This window comes from Nyctereutes procyonoides, unplaced genomic scaffold (assembly GCF_905146905.1).
Source record: "Nyctereutes procyonoides isolate TBG_1078 unplaced genomic scaffold, NYPRO_anot_genome, whole genome shotgun sequence".
Classification (NCBI taxonomy): domain Eukaryota; kingdom Metazoa; phylum Chordata; class Mammalia; order Carnivora; family Canidae; genus Nyctereutes; species Nyctereutes procyonoides.
In genome coordinates, this window is record NW_026575140.1 from 8,319,417 (window position 1) to 8,341,101 (window position 21,685).

The 21,685-nt window shown below is 39.1% G+C and overlaps 1 protein-coding gene across 1 annotated transcript in view; it reads left to right on the forward strand.

Moving 5' to 3' along the window:
* Nucleotides 1–21,685, forward strand: part of TANGO6 (transport and golgi organization 6 homolog) — a 210,878-nt gene that overhangs the window by 74,850 nt on the left and 114,343 nt on the right. Inside the window, exon 14 of the mRNA XM_055306190.1 lies at nucleotides 1,784–1,841. Coding sequence (XP_055162165.1) covers nucleotides 1,784–1,841 — 58 coding nt within the window. The remainder of the gene's footprint in view (nucleotides 1–1,783; nucleotides 1,842–21,685) is intronic.

Consider the following 21,685-nt stretch of genomic DNA (forward strand, 5'->3'; position numbering starts at 1 on the left):
CTCTTTCATGTACTTCAGCCATTAGATTAAGAGTTATAATTCTGATTAAAAACATTTATCTATGCTCACTAAAGTATTAGAACCAATGGTATAATAATAATAACTGCTGTTGGAGCACCTGTGAAGCAGCTGATTCTTGGTTTTGGATCAGGTCATGATCTAAGGGTCATGAGGTTGAGCCCCGAATCGGGCTCTGTGCTCAGTGCAGAGTCTGCTTGAGTTCCTACTTCTCCCTCTGTCCCCCTACCTTTTTCTCAAATAAGTTAACAGTAATAATAAAAATAATAACTGTTGTTTATTGAGCCAGATAATTGACATTATCTCCAGTTCTCATAATAGCTGCAGTATTGGTATTATCCCCATTTTATAGATGAGAAAACCAAGGCCAGAAATATGCCAAGGATTTGTTGCCATTGAAATATTCATAAAAACCTCATTATATATCTCCTTTGAGTAATCATCAAAAATATCCCATCATACAACTGTTTATTTTTTTTAAAGATTTTATTTGGGAGAGTGTGTGCGCACGTGTGCATACACACACACAGACACACACACACACACACACACACACACACACACACACACACGAGCAAGGGGGAGGGGCAGAGAAAGCTCCCTCACTGAGCAGGAAGCCTGACATGGGGCTCTATCCTAGGACCCTGAGATCATGACCTGAGCTGAAGGCAGATCCTTAAATGACTGAGCCACCCAGGTGCCCCCATATAACTGTTTAGATGGTGAATGCTATGAATGTCTTTGGAATTTTCTTTAACTTATTTAACCTTCATCTTCTGTCCATGATCGGTCAGGTCCTGTCAATTATTTTTCCAAGAAATTTCTCAAATATGTATCTCTTCCTATTTATTCCCATGGCCACTACCCTGGATTAAGCTTCCTTTATTTACATGACCCTCACCCCTTCCAATCTGGCCTTCTTTCCAGTTTAACTAATCTAGGCTCTCTGTAGCATGGTGCAGATGTGGAGACCGGCAGCATCAAGTTGGTACCAAGAATCACTGTGCCAGCAAATGATGCATCGCTGTATATAGAACAGACATCCCGTCCCCCCCCACCAGATACCAAGCAAGAAGAATATGGGCGCATGGCCACTCCTGTTCTCTGGCCCTCATATTAGGGCCTGAATTTAATATGTTGCTGTCATAGCTTCTAGATAAGCAGTGCCCTCTGCAGTTGACATACCCTGGTTTGTTCCTAAATTGTGAGGTCATCTGTTGAAAATAATTCATTACTAATGTCAGTTGAAGTGCCAAAATTTGCAAAAGGTTTTAAAAAATAAATTAGAATAGATTCAAGGTTATCCCAGTAACATTTCTGTCACTTGCATTTCCATATACTTTCTGAGTGGAAGAGAAAAAGACCAAATTATAGCAAATATGCTGTCAATTGGACATAACCCCAAACTTGGCATCGTGTGTGTCATGACTGGTAGTCTTTCATGATACACGTGAGAATGTTGTCCACCATGGGTAGTATACGTGGAGAAAATGTTCAGAATTTTTTCCTCAGATTTTGGTTTCCATGCCGACTTCTGGTATATACTTAGCCACTTCAAGAAGTATCTCCCCCTAACTTGCTGCCCTTCTTTAGCTATTGTAAAAATAGGACTTCAAACATATATACTGTTTTCTCTACAAAATTCTGAAGTCAGACCAATGTCTAGCTAAGACAAGAAGAAAAGCATTTATTCTTTTGAGGCTGCTGTAAGGGTCTCCTGCTTGCTCTTTGCAAATCATAGCACTGCTCTATTTTGTGGTTCCAGATATTCTTGGAGAACTTGGAGCATGAAGATACCTTCGTATATCTGTCTGCTATTCAGGGTAAGTTAGTCCTGGTTAAAGGACTTTGAGTCTGTGAACCAAAGACTGTAGCATGTGTGTTTGCACAAAATCTCTAAAGTCATCAAGCCATCAGACTGTTGGTCATTTTGTCCACCTTCCTGCCTCCTAGTGAGGATTCAATTTACATCATAATAATAATATTCCTGGATGGTTCCCTAAAGATTCCAATAGAATTTCAGTGTCTGATAATGATGAGGAGGTCTTTATTATCCTATAGATCACAACCCATTTCTTCTCATTCAAGGAGGTAAAAAATGTCTCACACATAAACTCTTATTACCTTAACCTTTTATGTACTTGACTACTGCTAGTATGTACCCTTGCTTTCCCTTTAAACTAAAAAAATCTGAGTATATAATATTTTTTCATCGAAATGTTTTTTGCAATAATTTTATTTCTTTTTTGTGATTTTTTTGTTACTGTTCTCCCGGTCTCCATTAATTTGTGGATTCCAAATCTGCAGAGAAATATCACAAACAGGGATGTAGAGAGTAGGCACCCTTCCTAAAGGATGAGAATCAGACATGATGAGAAAGTCAGTTATCTCACAGCTTCTCTTGGCTCTACCCGAAGAATGTAATTGTCAAGAGCTAGGACTCTGGGATGGACCACCTTGGTGTACCTCCATTCCTCTGCTGCTCAGCTGTATGGGTTTTGACAAATTACTTAATCTCTCTGGGCTTCAGTTTCCTATCTGTAAAAAGGGAGCTAAATAGAAATGTAAAATGGTACAACTACTTTGGAAAACAGCCTGACAGTTCGTCAAAAAGATAAGCTTAGGGTTACCACTTGATGCAGCAATTCCACTTCTTGGTATAATACTCAGAAAGATTGAAAACATATGTCCATGCAGAAACTTATATACCTGAATGTTCATAGCAGCACTGTTCATATTAGCCAAAAGGTGGAAACAGCACAAATATAAACAAACTGTATTTTATACATACAGTGGATTATTACTTAGTCTTTATAAAAATAAAATACTGAAACATGTCGTGGCAGGGATGAGCCTTGAAAACATTATAAGTGAAAGAAGCCAGTCACAAAAGACCACAAATTGTATGGTTCCTTTATTTATTTACTTAGTATGTATGTATGTATGTATGTATGCATTTATTTTTAAGATTTTATTTATTTATTCATGAGAGACACACACACACACACACAGAGAGAGAGAGAGAGAGAGAGAGAGAGAGGCAGAGACACAGGCATAAGAGAGAAGCAGGCTCCATGCAGGGAGCCTGATGCAGGCTGGATCCCAGGACCCTGGGATCACAACCTGAGACAAAGGCAGATGCTCAACCACTGAGCTGCCTATATGGTTCCTTTATATGAAATATGCAGAATGGGGAAATATATGGAGACAGAAACTAGGTAAGAAGTTGCCTAGGGCTGTTGGGAAAGGGGAAAGTATTGGGAGCTAATAACTGGGGTAAGGATTGCTTTTTGGGATGATGAAAACATTCTGAAATTGATTGTGGTGATCACTGAATAACTCTGTCCATATTATAAGAACCATTGAATTGTATACTTTAAATTGGCAACTTTTATGATATGTGAATTATATCTCAAACTGTTACCAAAAAAATTAAAATTTTATAAGAGGGGAAAGGTTAAAACTGTCAGAGTTTAAGCAGATATGATGATAAAATGTGATGTGGTAGATAAGATCCTGGAACAGAAAAGAGGCATTTGGGAAAAACAAAGATAATCTGAGTAAATTATGGACTTTAGTTGATAGTAAAATGTCATTCTTAGTTCATTAATTGTGACAAATGTGAAAAGCTGATAATAGAGGCAACTGGGTGTAGAAAATATGAGAACTTTCTGTGCTATGTTCTGAATAAATCTGTAAATCTGAAACTATTCTATCTTAAAAAGTCTACATATAGAGGTTAATATTAGAATTAAATGAGTTAATACCTTGAAAGTGCCTAGTGCAGGAGCACTCTGGTCCAACTCTTGATTATAGCTCATGTTATGACCTCAGAGTCATGAGATTGAGTCCAGTGTCGAGCTTCACGCTCAGCGTGGTCTGCTTGATATTCTCTTTTCCTCTCCCTCTACCTTCCTCCTGCTCTCACACGCTCTCTCTGAAATAAAGAAAATCTTTTTTTTTAAAAGTACTTAGCACACAGTAAGTGTTCAAATAAGGTTAGTTGTTATGAATTTAGTGTCATCATCATTATCATCACCATTATATTACTACTGCTTCTACTGTTAGATTGCTAGATAATGTGGTGATACATGTTACTTCTCAGGTCCAAAGTTTGAGTAGGCAGGCTCTATCAGGTAGTTATTGCTATGTAACAAACTACCTCAACCTCAATACTTCAAGCACCAATCATTTATTATCACTCACGCATCTGTAGACCCATGGAATTGAGCTGAGGCAGGCTGGGTTTGGCTAGACAGTTCTGCTTCGCCCTGCAGCTCTGTGGGCTGGCTGTGGCAGCTCTGCTGCACTTGTTCCTGGTCATCACTAGCCCAGTGGCCTATAAGAGTGTTTTGTGGTGATGGCAGAAGTGTAAGAGAATAAGAATAAACTCCAGAGGCCCCTTCGGGCCTAAGTTTGAAACTAGCATCTTATCACTTCTGTCTCATTCTGTTGGCTGAAATAAGCCAATGTGGCATAGCCCAAAAGTCAAGAGGTAGAGAAATAGACTCTTTTTCTTTAGTGAGACAGACTGCCAGGTCATAGAACAAAGGGCATGAATGCAGGGAAAAGTGAAGAATTAAAGCCAGTAATAGCAGTCCTTCACACTGATGTGTTCTGTTTATCTGCAAAAGGCAAGGTCCTCTGTGAGCACAAGGCATGCTTAGATCTTTACTGGCTACTTCTTTCTTGGTATAATTTTTGTATGCTCTGAACAGATCTGGCAGTTAAAGCTTAAGAGAGAGTGCAGAGGGGATAGCATACAGTGATAATGGCCAGAGCCTTGGAACTCATTCTTTATTCAGCAGACATTTATTGTGCACCTACTATATACTTAAAAACACTTCAACAGTTACTTGTCATGCCCAGGTTAAAAAGCAAAAAGAAAATTCCTCAAAGGAGACAAAATGACCACCCAAAGAGGTAAAAGGACAACTAGTTGAGAGCAGAAGCTGAAAGAGTAGGGTTTTGTTCTGTTTTTAAATTTTATCTATTTGAGAGAGAGAGCACATCCAAAAGAGACCACACAAGCAGGGTAAGGGACAGAGGGAGAAGCAGACTTTTGATGAGCCTAGAGCCAGATATAGGACTTGATCCCTGGATTGTGAGATCATGACCTGAACCAAAAGCAGACACTTAACTGACTGAGCCACCCAGGTGCCCAAGAGTAGAAGGTTTCAAGAAAGTAACTACCTACAGGTGAATGGGCAGAGGCCTGGGATTAAGATATGCCTGGGGCTCAGGAAGTCACATGACAATAAATGGTACTTATGGAAGCAAAATAAATTGGTGAAGCAAGAACCTTAAATGCCTGGTACTTTTCTCGAGAAACTCTAATACTGTTATGCTAAGGAGATGTTTCTTACGGATTTTTTTTTTTTTAGGACGGTTTTTGGAGAAGAGGTGGTATGTCATTCTCCTATGGCAACATTACTGTTTGGAATAAGCTCCTTAGCTGATTAACCCGTTGAGCTCATTAGCCTCTAGGGTCTACTATAAAAATCACAACTGTTGGTTTTGTTTGTTTTTAGTAATTTTAATTGGTGTGCTAATCAGTTAGTAGTTAATTTGGCAATGAAGAACATGGGGGGTAGAGGTGTAATTTCTGTTCTCAGCTCCCCACAATGGACAAGTTTGAATTAATTGATGTTTTGGTGTTTGTAACATGCACTTAAAGGCCAAGGCCTTAGGTGAATTTCCCATTATGAAAGGAAAGAGCTGGATTTTCCCACCTGCATTGCCAATGTCCTTTGCCCAGGCGTAAAGCATGCCAAGAACCAGGCCATTTTGGACTCCCAGTCAGACAAGGCCAGCCTACTTATAAATGTTCTGCAGTAGAAGGGGTGTTTGGCTGTGGTTTGAGTAGCATTTAGTTGTGTGTGTGTGTGTATGTGCATGCATGTGTGCATGTGTCTCTGTTTAAAATTTTCCTTTCTAGGCTGTCTAAATATCTCCATGTGAAAATTACAGCATATCTTTTGCTTAATTTGTTGATAAGCTGTATTTCTTTTGTAATTTCTCATCAACTTTGCAGTCTACCGGCAGAGAAGAGAGGAATTAAATAAATTAATTCATTTAACAGTTCCTTATTGATACCTGATGTAAGAATTTATGGTGTGTATATTATCTGTCCATCATAGCCATCTGAGAACTAAATTCCTTGTGAGTTAAATTTTAGTTTTATGAAAGACAGCCTGCATCTCTCTTAGTCCTACTGAGAAAGTGATGGTTGATTTAGTTCTTGCAGCGGCTTCTCCCAAGTGGGTGGGTACTCAGTAGCAAGTTCTTCAGGCAGAGAATTATATACCAAGTTCCTGTGTTCCAGTTACAAACCAGAGTTCATAATTAAAAGGCCTAATCTTAGATTATGGCCATTAAGTGTCTTTCCCTTTTAGACTCCTTGTGTATTATTTTTTTCATTCTTTATTATATCATTATTATTGTTACACAAATTAATGCATTTTCATAGTTCTAAAAAATTTGAGAAGGAAGTATATAAAGTAAAAAGTAGAAGTCCTCTTTTCCAAAATAGGAGTTAAACTATGTCCTTGGGGTCCCATAATGTATATCAGATGTTTGCGATATTTTTCACATTTCAGTTTTGAAATAGATATTCAATAACAAATATGATAAATAAGTATTCTTCTAGTAAGATATTATAGTCAGGTTATTTATTATACTGTGGATCTGCTCGTGTATCCTCTCAGTCACTTTCAATTATTTAAAAGACATTTTGAAAGCAACACCAGAGACAGAAGCATTTCAGGGATCCAAGTGATCCCCATCAATGTCAGAAGGATCTTTGGATAAAACTACCAGACTCATTGAAAAAGAGAAAAAAACCCAAAAAACCCTAGGCTCTGAGCCAAGCATATGAGGTGAAAGTATACCTGTGTGTGTGTAGTTAGGAAAACCTAGACATCTTGACGTGCCCAAACAGATCTTACTAACTCTCCTATCCTCTTTCTCTTCAGAGAAGAGTTTTCATTTCTGGCAAAAGAGCCAAGGGGTGGGAAGGCAAAAGGCCCGGAAGGGGGAAAGGTGGATAGAAGGTGAAATTGTTTTTACAGAGTTTCAAACTAAGCAGGATTACAAGTTTTAACTTGTCAGAAGCTGAACTCCCTATCTCATTCTCAGATTTCTACCTCAATAAAGTAAGTTGAGAAACCATTAGCTGGAAATAGTTCTATCCCTTGAAGGACCATCTAATTGGGTCTGGCACTGAAATTCAGAATGCAGTGCTGTGAAGTTTATCATCTCCATTTATGTCCTTGAAATGGGAAGATTACTTTTATGTCCTGACCTGGTTTTTGTACTACCTAATTAGCAGGTGTGCATTTAAAATAATGTCTCTCACATCTGCTATCTTGGTAAATGGTTGAAGTAGTTAGAGGTAGAAGATTATCCCTATTTTTTATCTTTTTATTTGGGATTTAATTTATACCTAAATTCCCCAATTTAAAATGTTCAATTCTGTGTTTTAATATATTTAGAGTTGTGCAACTATCACTACTATCTAATTTTAGAACTTTTTTACCATCTCAGAAAGAAACTCCATATCCAGTATTAGTGAATTTCCATTCCCACTATTCCTTACCCCTGGGAACACTAAACTTCTTTTAGTCTCTATACATTTTGTCTATTTGAGATGTTCTCTGTAAATAGCGTCATACAATGTTTGGTCTTGTGTCTGGCTCCTTTCATTTAGTATAATGTTCTTGAGGTTCATCCATGTTGTAGCATGAATTGGTACTTATTCCTTTTTATGGCTGAATAATGTCCCACTGTATAGATTAACCACATTTTGTCTGTCCATTCATAAGTTGATGTCATATTTGAGTTGTTTTTACCTTTAAGTTACGATGATGAATAACACTGTTGTGTGGGATCCCTGGGTGGCACAGCGGTTTGGCGCCTGCCTTTGGCCCAGGGCGCGATCCTGGAGACCCGGGATCAAATCCCACGTCGGGCTCCCGGTGCTTGGAGCCTGCTTCTCCCTCTGCCTGTGTCTCTGCCTCTCTCTCTCTCTCTGTGTGACTATCATAAATAAATAAAAAAAATAAAATAAAATAACACTGTTGTGAACATTTTTTTTTTTTTAAATTTTTATTTATTTATGATAGTCACAGAGAGAGAGAGAGGCAGAGACACAGGCAGAGGGAGAAGCAGGCTCCATGCACCGGAAGCCCGACGTGGGATTCGATCCCGGGTCTCCAGGATCGCGCCCGGGCCAAAGGCAGGCGCCAAACCGCTGCGCCACCCAGGGATCCCTGTTGTGAACATTTATGTACAAGTTTTTGGACATATGTTTTCATTTCTCCTGGGTTTATACCTAGGATTAGAATTGCTGAGTCATATAGTGACTGTTTAACCTTTTGGGGAACTGCCAAACTGTTTTCCAACGTGGCTGTACCATTTTACTTTCCCTTTAGCAATGTAGGGGGATTCCAATTTTTCTAAATCCTCACCAGTACTTACTATTGTCTTTTTTATTACAGCCATCTTAGTGGGTGAGAAGTGGTATCTCACTGTGATTCTTGGTATCTCACTGTGATTCTGATTTGCATTTCCCTAATGACTGATGATGTTGAGCATCTTTTCTTGAGCTCCTTGCCATGTCCTTACCTTCTTTGGAAAAATGTTTAAATTCTTTGCTCATTTTTAATTTATATATTTTGTCTTTTTATTGAGTTGTAAGAGTTCTTTATATATTTTGGAAACAGGTTCTTTATTAAGTATGCTAATTACAGATATTTTCTGCCATTCCATGGATTGTCTTTTCTCTTAATGATGATGTATTTGAAGGACAAAACTTTTTACTTTCAATAAAGTCTAACCAATATTTCTCATTATTGCTTGCACTTTTGGTGTCATATGTAAGAAATCACTGCCTAACCCTGGCTAATGAAGATTTACTTTCATATTTTCTTCCATGAATTTTATAGTTTTCACAATTACACTTAGGTCCATGATCCATTTTGAGTTAATTTTGCGATGTGAAGAGAGAGATTCCCGTTTCATAGTTAAACATTCTGAGACTTAGATAATGGAAGTCTTTCTTCTAATAGGACAGTAGCAACCAACTTGAACCTTGTTCATGGCTTCCAAAGCTTTTTTTCTCTCCAATACACTTGATTACTTCTTTAGAATTTTCCAAATTATGGTAGAAATTGACTCGATTGTTGTGTGTTTAAGATTAAAAACATATTATGGTTATCAGTAATATTTATTAAAATTGAATAATTCTTAATTATCTAGAAAGTTTTGACTCTAAACAATTCCAAAATATAATAAAAGCAGATATGATAATCCTTTTATAAATGAATAATTGACTTTCCTACAGTCACAGAAGTTGGGAGGGTGGTAGAGACCCATTTTTTTGGGAATCCCAGTTCACTGTACCTTCTCTCTTTTTTTTTTCCACTGTACCTTCTCTTACTGCAGCCCTAGTGATATATATATATATATGTATATATATATATATAGCCTTCTCTCTCTCCCTCCAGTTATAGATTGCATTTTAAAGTCCAGAACACTTGAGTTTTACATTAGCCTTATTTTTCAAATATCTATCCAGTAGTTTTCTCTATTAACTGAAAATTGAAACATTCAGATTTGCATCAGAGTATTTAGTAGTTTAGTACTTTTACCTGTAAGTAAAAGAAGATGAACTGGCTACTTCGAGGTTAGTTATTTTCACTGCCCAAGATTGTCATGGATAATTGCCATGTAAGAGAAATGGCAGTAAATATTATAGAAGTTACTACTTACTAAGTGCCTGTACTGTGCCAGTCACAGCAACCTTGCAAGTTAGGTATTAGCCCTATTTACAGATGAAGGAACTGAGGCTCAAAACCATTAAGAAACCAGCCCAGAGTAATGTCGATACTGTTAGCATCAGAATTTGAGTCTTAACTCTCTCTGGCTCTGAAGAGGATGCTCTTGCAATAGGGAAAAATAATTAATCCTAGTGCACACATTGTTCTTGTTCTCAGGCACAAGGGCTGAGTTCCTAGGTGGTCTTACATATAGGAGAACTAGGCTTGCCAGTGGGAAATGGTTTCACTATAAATCAACCCTTTCTATAACCTAATAATATGCTGATCTCATGTTTGCTTGATTTGTGTATATGAGTGTGGTGTGTGTGTGTTGGGGGGGTTTATTCATTTGGCAATGTGTGCGGTATTATTTTTTAAACAATCTTTATGTGTATCTTTGAAATTCATCTTCCATTAGTGGAATCTGAGTGTGTGACTCACACTGCCTGCCTTTCTTCCTGCTGATGATCATGATTGTTTCAGCAATGTATCAGCAGAGATTGTGGGTCAGGTAAATGCATAGCTTTCTATATAGAACTTTTGGTATTTGTTGCCTTTCTGATTACAATAAGTGACATTTAAAAATAACGTACTTTAAAATGATATGAATGATGAGGCTGTGGAGAAACGGAAACCTCATACACTGCTGGTGGAAACTGTAAAATAGTGCAGCTGCTCTGGATAACAGTCTGGCAGCTCTCAAAAAGTCAAACATAGTTACCATATGACCCACCAATTCCACTTCGAGATACATACCCAAGAGAAATGAAAACACATGTCCATACAAAAGCTTATATATGAATGCTCATAGCAGCATTATTCATAATAGCCAAAAAGTAAAGACAGCCTAAATATTCATCACCTGATGAATGGATAAATAAAATGTGGTATATCTTACACCATGAAATATTATTTAGCAATAAAAAGGAATAAAGTACTGATTCATTCTACAAAATGGATGAACTTTGAAAACATGGTAAGTGAAGGAAGCCAGACACAAAAGGCCACATATCGTATGATTCCATTTATGTGAAATGTCCAGAATAGGCAAACCCACAGAGATAGAAAGTAGTGTTGCCAGAGGATGGGAGGAGAGGGATGTGGTGGGAGTGGCTGATAATAGATATGAGTGATGAAAATGTTCTGAAATTAGATATTGGTGATTATTGCACAACCTTGTCAATATACTAAAAAAATAACCGAATTCTGCACTTCTAAAAATACAATAATAAACTGAGCAGCCTGGGTGGCTCAGCGTTTTAGCGCCGCCTTCAGCCCAGGGTGTGATCCTGAGACCCGGGATCGAGTCCCACATCGGGCTCCCTGTGTGGAGCCTGCTTCTCCCTCTGTGTGTGTTTCTGCCTCTCTCTCTCTGTGTCTCTCATGAATGAATAAATAGAATCTTAAAAAAAATACAACAATAAACTTAAAAAATTCAGGACAGTAGTTTTCATGGAGTCCCTAGGACTCTGAGGGGTGGACAGACAATATTGAGATGTGTGGAGCTACAGTGAGGGAGTCAAGATTGAAAGAAAAGCAGAGGCAGAAGAATGAGCAAGAATAGGGCAAGTGTAGAGGAAGATAAGCCCTTCAAGTTGTTAGTGGAACAAAATGAGCATGAAAGGGAGGAGTGGGATTGGAATGGAGTGCAGAAGCTGTTGGAAAGCCAAAGCAAGGCATCCGAGCTGTTCTTTTTGGGTTCTAGGGAGTCTTTAAAGGCTTGCTGTTGTTGCCAGCCTGCCAATAATGTCTTGGTGATGGGCTTCCTGGATTGTCATGCTATTATCATGCTTGTTATAGTTATTACTTACACTTGCTTTATTCTGATTTTCACCCCAGATTTATTGAGTGCCAGTACATATCAGATGTATCTTATATAATCTCATTTACTCTTCACCACACTGTGAGAGTCGTATCTTCATCTCCCTGTTTTTCATACAGAGAAATCGAAGTTCCAAGCTATTACCTGTAAAACGACAACCAGTGAGAGATGGAGACTGGAATCAACTCCAGAGCCAAGTTCTACCTCTGTATTTCCCTCCTCTTCTCCATTTTCTCACCATTCTTAAATTATCATGACCTTGCTCTCACAGTGAATCAAACCCTGGAACCAGTGGCTTTTGACATTTTCAGCTAAGCATGTAAATACTTCTTAATTTCTTGGTTTCCAGGGCTCCTTTACCTCCTATTCATGTCAACCTGCAGTCATAAAGGCAGGATTCACTACCAAGAAGGCAGCTGTGAGATACAGTGGGATACTCAGTTGTTTCAATGTCTACTTCACCAGCCATTAAGAAGGTGTAAGTACCTTCTCTACAGAATAGCTATTGAAATTTTGCTTGGGAGCCACCCTGTAGTTAGCAAAGTTGGAATTTGAAGGTGAGTTCAGGAAGATAAACTAGTGAGAGAACTCATAAGTAAAATAGCCAGTTCCTCCTTAGACTTATGCTTAAGTATGATATTAGCTTGACTATCTGAAGGAATCCATCTGTTCTGGAACTGCTCTGAGGTAGCGGCTAAAGGGGTGCCCTGTCCTTGCTTTTCTCTCTGCAACTAAACAGCAAGCAGCCTGTGGGCCCCTTTATTTCAAATATAAATTAAAATTCCTAATCTCACCAGAAGTGATTAAGATGATCCTTGAAACTGTTCACACACTTAATAAGCCCAATTATATTTTTTATTAACCCTGACATAGTTCCTTTTGTTGCTGAGTCATAAGTTTAACATTTTTAACTAATTGAAGCGTCATTTTCTCCTTCTTCAGTCATGTCAAGATCTTGGGCAGTGCACTTGGGAAAAGTGCACTTAAATGGTGTCCATACAGTTTTGGCAACTCATCATTAGATTCTTACATTAGACCTTTGTGCTTGGTTTCGTGACCTTGTGGTGTCTCTCATGTCCCGGAAGAAGTTGGAAGATTGGGAATGAATTGAGCCTCAGGGAATGGATCACAGGCATTGAGCTACCAAAGACCTAATTAGGTCATCCTTCCTGTCCACCTGCCAGGGCATGATTGCTAAAGTTTTCTTTCTTAGGGGAAGTCTGTTTTTGGAAGCAGGTTTGCACTTGATGTCCAACTTCTATTTTCCATTATTGGTAACCTTGCTTTAGATAAGGGCAGAAAGAATTGTAAAATATCTTTGGCGATTGACTTTTTTTCTTAATGGCTTAAAATGTTTATTCATTCATCCCTAAAGATTTATCAAGCATCTCCTGTGTGTGAGGGCACCGTGTTCAGTGTGTTGCTAAGAAAAAGTCATTCCCTGCCTTTATGGAATTTACATTTGATGGAGGGGAGGAGATGGTGGGAGGCAAGTAGTAACCCAGTAATCACATGAACAAATGTGAAATGTGACTTTGACAGGTGCTATAGAGAAAGAGTACACAGTGGTATGAGATCCTGTTTTAGGAACATTTTCCTGATAGAGAGGGGAAGGATCAAGTGACCCATAAGATGAGATCTGGCAGATTAATATGTATGAATCTAACAAAGAAGGAAGGGAAGAGTTCCCCAGACTGAGGGGACAGCAAAGGTGCAGTTTGTGGCTCGGAGGAGCCTGCACATAGTCAGGACCACATGAATGCCTATATTGTATAGGACCCTAGGATCAGGGCACCTGGGTGGCTCAGTGGTGTTGGTGTCTGCCTTTGGCTCAGGACGTGATCCGTGTCCCAGGATCGAGTCTTGCATCGGGCTCTCTGCAGGGAGCCTGCTTCTCCGTCTGCCTATGTCTCTGCGTCTCTTTGTGTGTCTCTCATGAATAAATAAATAATTTTTTTTTAAAAAAAGGACCCTAGGATCAGTGAAAAAGAGGGTAGGCTGTGTGGACTCAGACCAGCAGTCAACCCCACTCTAACTAGAGGGCTCTGCTTTTTTCCCTTTCGTTGAGTCTCCTCTAAAGATATCATGTGAAAACAAGATTCTGTTGCTTGTAAAACAACAGCAAATCTCTATCTCTACCAATCTCCAAAGTCAGTTTCAATACACAGCCCTTAACCATTATGAAAAACATCCTAATTACAGATGAAAAAGGTAAAACCATATGAAGTGAATTGTGGTCAGTGGTTTTCAAATAATTTTTTTAGCAGTGGAATCTATTTTTGAAATGAGATCCAATAAGAAGGTGTCAAAAACCCAAATGATTTTTATTTTCTTCTTCATACCCTTTTACATTTTTCACATTTTATAAGTATGAACATTTATTGCTTTTATAATCAGAAGGTAATGTTTTTAAATTATGTGGCTGTTTAGGAAAACTGAGTTGTTTCATGATAACAAGGCTCACAGACTAGTGCAGATTGAAACAGATGGCTCTCTCTGTTGTAGTACCCCCTGTTGACCTTTTCACAACTAGGGATTACTAAGGCACAGGGTGACCATGGCTTTTTCATCGTGAAATTGTATGATGACAGCAAAACCTTACTGACAAACAGATGTTTTTCCCAAGTGAAGCTTTTCTTAATGAAATGGTTGCTTGGAAACCAGACCATAATAATATTTTTTCTATATTTAGTTTATGAAGCGATTCAGTTTGCAAAATTATTAAGTCAGAGAATACTAACCAGATAAAATTGAACATGTTCATTATTTCTTATCTTGCAATTCAACAGTCAAATGGTTAAATTAGCAGCAAAATTTCATATGGATGTGTCTATCCAGATGCTATTCATAACAAGGACATACAAGGAAAATGACAGCTCATAGAGCCACCCTGCTTTGCTCTTAACTGTGATTCTCTAGTGGCACAGCATGTTTGATCTTTCAGCAGTATGTTTTAGGAACTGTGACATATAACACTTACTAGGTTGCTGAAAGGATCAGTTAGGTCAGTGGGCCAAAAATTGTAAAATGTGAAAATAACCTCAAGGTAAGCACAGTGAGACAGCAGTTTAAAGGAGGGGCTCAGGAGTGAAGATGCTTTTTTAGGATAACAGAATTTATAAGTGAAAAATATATGCTGACCATTACAAATAACAAAGAAACCTCAACATGTACCATATTTGTCAGGTGAATTAAGACATTAAGTCTTATATTCAAACCAGGCAAAACCTAGAAGAAAGTATATCTCTGTCTTCCATTTCTGGTAATGATGAGACAGCTCTGCTGAAAACAATCATTGTGTAGGGTAACATATTTATCTATTATTTATTTATTTTAATATTATTTATTCATCAGAGATATACACGGGGGAGGGGGTGCAGAGACACAGGCATAGGGAAGAGAAGCAGGCTTCATGCAAGGAGCCCGATGTGGGACTTGATCCCAGAACTCTGGGATCATGCCCTAACCCAAAGGCAGACACCCAACCACTGAGCCACCCAGGCATCCCATAGGGTAACATATTTAAAATATTAAAAAGCATTAAAGAACCAACAAGAAAGCAGAGACTCACCAAACCAACATCTTAAGAAAAAGCCAGAATCCTGAAAGGTAAACAGTGTAAGAACCTTCACTTTCCCTGAGGGCATTTGAAGAAATTAAGCTGTGAGTTTCTAGGCTTTTTTTTAATAAAGCTTTATTTATTCTATTATATATATATATATATATATTTAGAGAGAGAGAGAGAGAGGCAGAGACACAGGAGGAGGGAGAAGCAGGCTCCATGCTGGGAGCCTGATGCGGGACTCCATCCCGGGACTCCAGGATCCCGCCCTGGGCCAAAGGCAGGCGCCAAACTGCTGAACCACCTAGGGATCCCCAGTTTCTAGGCTTTGAAGGAGAGTTGCAGAGACGAAAGCCCAAACCCAACTTCTAATAGAAGACCTCCAACTTTAAGCTTAGACCCCAAATAAATACACCTTCAGGTGGATCAGAAGGGCGTGAAAGGGCATTGTCTTGGCACTGAGCAGGACAGGAGGAAGTAAGGAAGGAAAACCTGTCCCTGAAATGTTATAATCACTGAGTGAACCACCTCTGCAGATTTGTATTATTGGGATTCAGGAAATTTCAAGCAGGGAAAAAATTTTTTTTCAAGCAGGAAATTAGAGCATAAAATTTCTTTTCTTTTCTTTCTTTCTTTCTTTCTTTCTTTCTTTCTTTCTTTCTTTTTTTTTTTTTTTTTTAGAAAGAGAATGTTGGGGAGGTGTTGGGGTAGGGGCAATGGGAGAAGGAGAGAGAATCTTAAGCAGGCTTCACATCCAGTGCAGAGCCTGCCACAGGGCTCAACCTCATGACCCTGAGATCTTGCCTTGCAGAAATCAAGAGTCAGTTGCTTAACCAATTGAGCCACCCAGGCACCCCTAGAGTTTGAAGTTTCTGTAGTGGTAATATGTATGGATATCTTGTAGAAACAAAAGTGTATCTCCTATGGAGGAAGGCACCTTCATCCTAGACCCAAAGAACCCCCTAACAATTTCTACTTTTTATTTTTTAATTTTTTAGTAATAAAAAATTTTTATTGTGGTAATATATGTAACATAAATTTTGCCATTTTAACCATATATATCCACAATGTTGTGTCATAGCTGTTTACAAAGCTTTTTTCTTTTAGGGTTTATTTGTTTATTTGAGAGAGAGAGAGAGAGAGAGAGAGAGGGCGCGTGCACATACATGAGCAGGGCAAGGAGTAGAGGGAGAGAGAAAATGCCAAGCAGACTCCCTCCTGAGCACAGAGCCTGATGTGGGGCTTGATCCCCCCAACTCCAAGATCATGGCCTCAGTGGAAACCAAGAGTAGATGCTTAACCAACTCAGCCACCTGGGTTGTTCCTCTAAAACATTTTCATCATCCTAAACACAAATTCTGTAACCATTAAGCAGCAACTCTCCATTCTCTCCTCCCATAATAATTACTTTACGTTTCTTTATGAACAATAACAAATACATAGTCACAAAATGCCCATGCACAAGGAAACAAGATTCCAGAAGATTTTATTTTATTTATTTATTTAAAGATTTTATTTATTTATTTGAGAGTGAGAGAGAGAGCATAAGCATAAGCAGAAGGTGCAGAGGGGGTGCAGAGGGGCAGAGGGAGAGGGAGAAGCAGACTCCCTTCTGAGCAGGGAGCCTGATGTGGGGCTCTATCTGAAGATCCCAGGATCATGACCCAAGCTGAAGGCAGATGCTTAAGCAACTGAGCCACCAAAGCACCCCAGATCCCAGAAGATTTTATTTTTTATTTTTATTTATTTTTATTTTTTTTAATGATAGGCACACAGTGAGAGAGAGAGGCAGAGACACAGGCAGAGGGAGAAGCAGGCTCCATGCACCGGGAGCCCGACGTGGGACTCAATCCCGGGTCTCCAGGATCGCACCCTGGGCCAAAGGCAGGCGCCAAACTGGTGCGCCACCCAGGGATCCCCCCCAGAAGATTTTAGATATTAGAATCGTCACACACAAATTATGAAGTAGCCAGGTATAGTAGTATATTCAAAGAAATGCAAGACAAGCTTGAAAATATCTTCAGGGATAGGAAACAACCAAAACTGGTGCAGCAGATTTGGAAAAAAAACAAATAGAATGTCCAAAAATAAAATTAGCTCTGAGTTGCAGAGCCTGGTGCCTATTGTAGCATGGCTCACTTATCCCTTCTCCAGAAAGCCCCACCTACCCCTGCACCACACCCTTTTTTGACTCCTCCCTCCCTATGCTCTCATTATTCCCCAACTTGCAGTATCAACAGTCTTGTATTTGTCTCTTTCTCTAGACAGGCACTGTCCTATTATATTTGTATGACTTAGTATCTGGCACATAGTACACATTCTATTAATAAGTAAATTCATGAAAGAATTCTTTCCATTGCCTTTATTTAAAGATGTTTTCCTGCCTTTATTTAAAGATGTTATGATTTATGCCATAGCTGCAGAGTACTTCTGTATATTCTTATATAACCAATTTGGGTTTGGCTTTCTTGTTTTGTTTTGTTTTGCTTTGTTTTTACTCTTTTCCCCCTCTTTTTTTTTTTTTTAAGTTTTGTTTTGTTTTTTTTTTAATTTCTTTTTTTTTTTTTTTTATTTATTTATGACAGTCACAGAGAGAGAAGGAGAGAGAGGCAGAGACATAGGCAGATGGAGAAGCAGGCTCCATGCACCGGGAACCCGATGTGAGATTCGATCCCGGGTCTCCAGGATCGCGCCCTGGGCCAAAGGCAGGCGCCAAACCGCTGCGCCACCCAGGGATCCCTTGTTTTGTTTTTTGAGTAATCTCTACACCCAACTTGGGCCTCTAAGTCACAACCCTGAGATCAAGAGTCATATCCTCCATGACCACCTCTCATCTCCTAACTGAAGTAAAATTTGAAAGAGATCCTTTCTGTTTCAACCATTAGAAGCAATAACACTACTTACTATTGAAGTGTTCAGTGTTATCATTGGACCACCTCAAATTACCTAGTATAAAAGCTGTATCATCTGGGACAATGAACTCCCCCCATCCTGCTTTAAAAAAGAAAGCTGTTAAAATAAAATGAAGTTGTCCACAATGAAAACTATGTGTGTGTGTGTGTGTGTGTGTGTGTGTGTGTGCGCGTGTGTGAGAGAGACAGAGACAGAGACAGAGACAGAGTGTGTGTGTGTGTGATTCAAGGAGTGGTGTATGAATGAGAAGGCACTAAAATGTTTGTATTGTTTTCAGGTGATTTTTTTAAAAAGACTACTTAACTGAGTTATAATTCATAAACCAATACAATATGCCCTTTTAAAGTGTAAGATTAACTATATTTGTTAGTATATTAACAGAGTTGGGCATCTATCACCACAATTTTACAACATCTTCATTATCTTAGAGTCTCTCCTCTTAACTCTTCAATGTTCCCCTACCTCCCAAAGGTGATTTTTATTTTACTTTCTTCTTTAGGTTTTCTCTAGTGTTTGCATCTTTTACAGTGACCATGTATTATTTATACTATCAGGGGGAAGAAAACAGTCAAGTTCTTTTTGACTGTGCAAGCAAGTTTTTTTTAAAGGTTTCTCTTTTCCCCTCTATTTATGGGTGCCCTACTTAGCACAGGGATTTTAACCTGAGGGCTGTGTGGACTCCTAGAGGGTCCATGGCTAGGTTTATCGGCAGAGTGTATGTGGATATATGTGCCTTTATCAGGGGAAAACGGGCTCTTTGGGTGAAACTTATACTAGCTCTGCCCGATTTCCATATGAAACTATAGTTTAAGTCCTACACATCACAGTTACTGATTTAACAACAGTCACTTTCTAAGCAAGTCCTAGCCTGGAGTGCCTATCACAGAGATTTGCTTATTCATCTCATCAGGATTCGTGCTAGGCTTAACTCGGGGAAAAAAAGGAGCATTTCATTAAAGTCTGTGTCTTGTCTGTGTCACTGCTTGGTGCCCAAAGCACAGAGCAGGTCTCCTAGCCCTGAGACACTAGAGAACGTGAAAGATCAGCCCTGTCTTGTTCGAGCTTCAGGCCAGGTGACAACTCCCCAAGGAGGCTTTGGCTCCCTCATAACAAATGAGAGCCTGACACCTCAGTCAGCTCTGCTGATTCTGCAGCTTCTTTTTGGGTATGCTTGAGGTGAAATGCCAGTAGGAAACTTCGGAAAAAATGAGTCTGCAGATTAGGTAGTACTCCTCCTACCAGGACCACCCATCTTGTGATCTTTAGGAGATGTAAAGAGTTTTATTTTCTTACCAAGATTCAGCTAAAAGAGAACCACTCCCTATTTTATGGGAAATCAGAAGTCCCTCTTTTCTTTTTACCAGTAAATGTTTTGATATGAAGAGAATGTTGATGTCCTCTTTGACTCTTGGAAAGCTACATAAATAGAATTAAATGAATGACATCCTGCTCCTTTATTTCTAACCCTGGAACAACTGAAATGTGGGTTTCTTTGAATGTGTAGGGCAGCGATTACCCTGAAAGCAGAGGTAAATGCTGTCTTCCTGTTCTTCCTTCCTCACTTCTGCATCCAGGCAGCCTTGTTTGAATTTCTGCACATACAACAGAACCTGTGATGGTGGTGGCGGTCTCGAGGCTCCGTTTTCCTCAGCATTCTTCCTTGCCCCTTCGTCTCTATCATGCACTGGTATTTGAGACAGGCAGCCCTGAGAAGGTGGATTCTAAGCTTTTGGGGGCTGTTTTGGATTTTGTTTATTTGGGGAGGGTAGTAGAACCAGAGATTTAGGGGGCTTGCAGTATCAAATAGAGTGGAGGTGTTTGAGGATCATTGGTTAAACACTGAAACTCGTGAAAATTCAAGTTCTCAATTTCCTTCTGTATGGCTCCTGTTACCACTAATGTCAGCAACATCTCAAGGCAGACTCATTTGTGAATTTCATTAGCATCACTCATCTCCTTTTGTGAAATGCTAAATAAAGATATCCAGTAGGAATGAAGTGGTCCCTACAAAGCCCAGCTAGACCCAGTAAAGAATTCTGGCCTGTCTCTTAGGGATGTGATGTGCAGAGCAGCTCTCCTCCCTCTGACCTTGGAGTTCAATCAAAAGTAAAGTTTATGGAGTGAGGCTGAGAACGTATACTTGAAAATGTAAGGTTTGCTATCTTTGGAGTTAAGATCTGCAAAGCTACTGTTATTCGAAGAGTTACTTTGTCCTTGGCATCGCTGCCCGGGTGGCCACAGTGTAGCCGATTGCAGGTTTGCAATTCTGCTCTGCCTTGTGCCAGATATCTTGGATCATATTTTTCACCCATCTGTTTTTCAACTTCTCCGTTTGTAAAATTAGGAATATTAACAATAATACCTAACTTCAAAGGTTTGTTGGGAGCATTAAATGGCTGGATGCATGTAAAAGAGCTCAGAATGCCCTGGCATGTTGAAAACATTCAGTAAATGTTAAATGTACTGTCTTTGCTGTTAGGTTTTGTTTATTGTAATAACATTTTGTGATCCAAATGGCTTCCAGCAAGTGGAGTTGACTAGGAGCAAATGTAGATTATTCATTCCTTTTCATATTTCCCCTCCAAAACGGGAAGAAGAAAACAATTTAAGTAAATAGATTGTCATTGTTTTAGTATCTGGATGTATTATTATTATTTTTTAAAGATTATTTATTTGCAAGAGAGAGAGGGAACATGGGGATTAGAGGAGAGAGGGCGAAGGAGTCTTAAGCAGACTCTGCACTGAGCCCGATGTGCGATCCCACAGCCCTGAGATCATGAACCTGAGCCGAAACCAAGAATCGGACACTTTAACCGACCACACCATCCAGGCGCCCCTCAAATATATGACTTAGGTCCTGACTTAAAGAGATGGACTCAAAAAAAAAAAAAAGAGAGAGAGAGAGAGAGAGAGAGAGATGGACTCTAGGTATGGTTATTAGCTTTAGCTGTTAACTGTGCCAGTTTATTAGTCTAACCCTGTTTTTTCTTCAGGCCTGGTTAACACTCACTCATACAGAGTCTTTATAAATTTGTTGGGGCTTGTCCACACTTAGCATAGCTTTGGAGCTGTAGAGAAACTTAACAATAATTTGGCATCTAGACACTGTCATTTATTCTAATTACAAAGACAGACCAGCCATCCAGTTGAATTCCTCACACTTCCTTGATTTAATAACCAACTTCCCCAGTTTGTGCAACTTCCTGAATTCTTGGAGCTGAAATTATTGTTGGCTTTCATCATAATGAGAGGTCTCAGATGTAACAGCCGAAGCACCCTGCTAAAGGAGGGATATTTCCCTTTTTGTCAAGTTTTTGCTGTTTGTATCTTTGTGTCATAGAGCTGCAAGAGAGGACAGGCATAGATCAGTGATGATCTTTTTGTAATCAGAGGGAAATTTTTCCTATGCCTGACCTCTTCTCTAACCCATCATTGTTCTTCCACTGAATTTCCTCTATAGGTTTAACATGCGTTTTATCTTCTATCTAGTTTTTAAAACAAACTTACTTTTATTAATTACTTTGAGCGTAGTTTGTAATGAGTCAAAAAGCT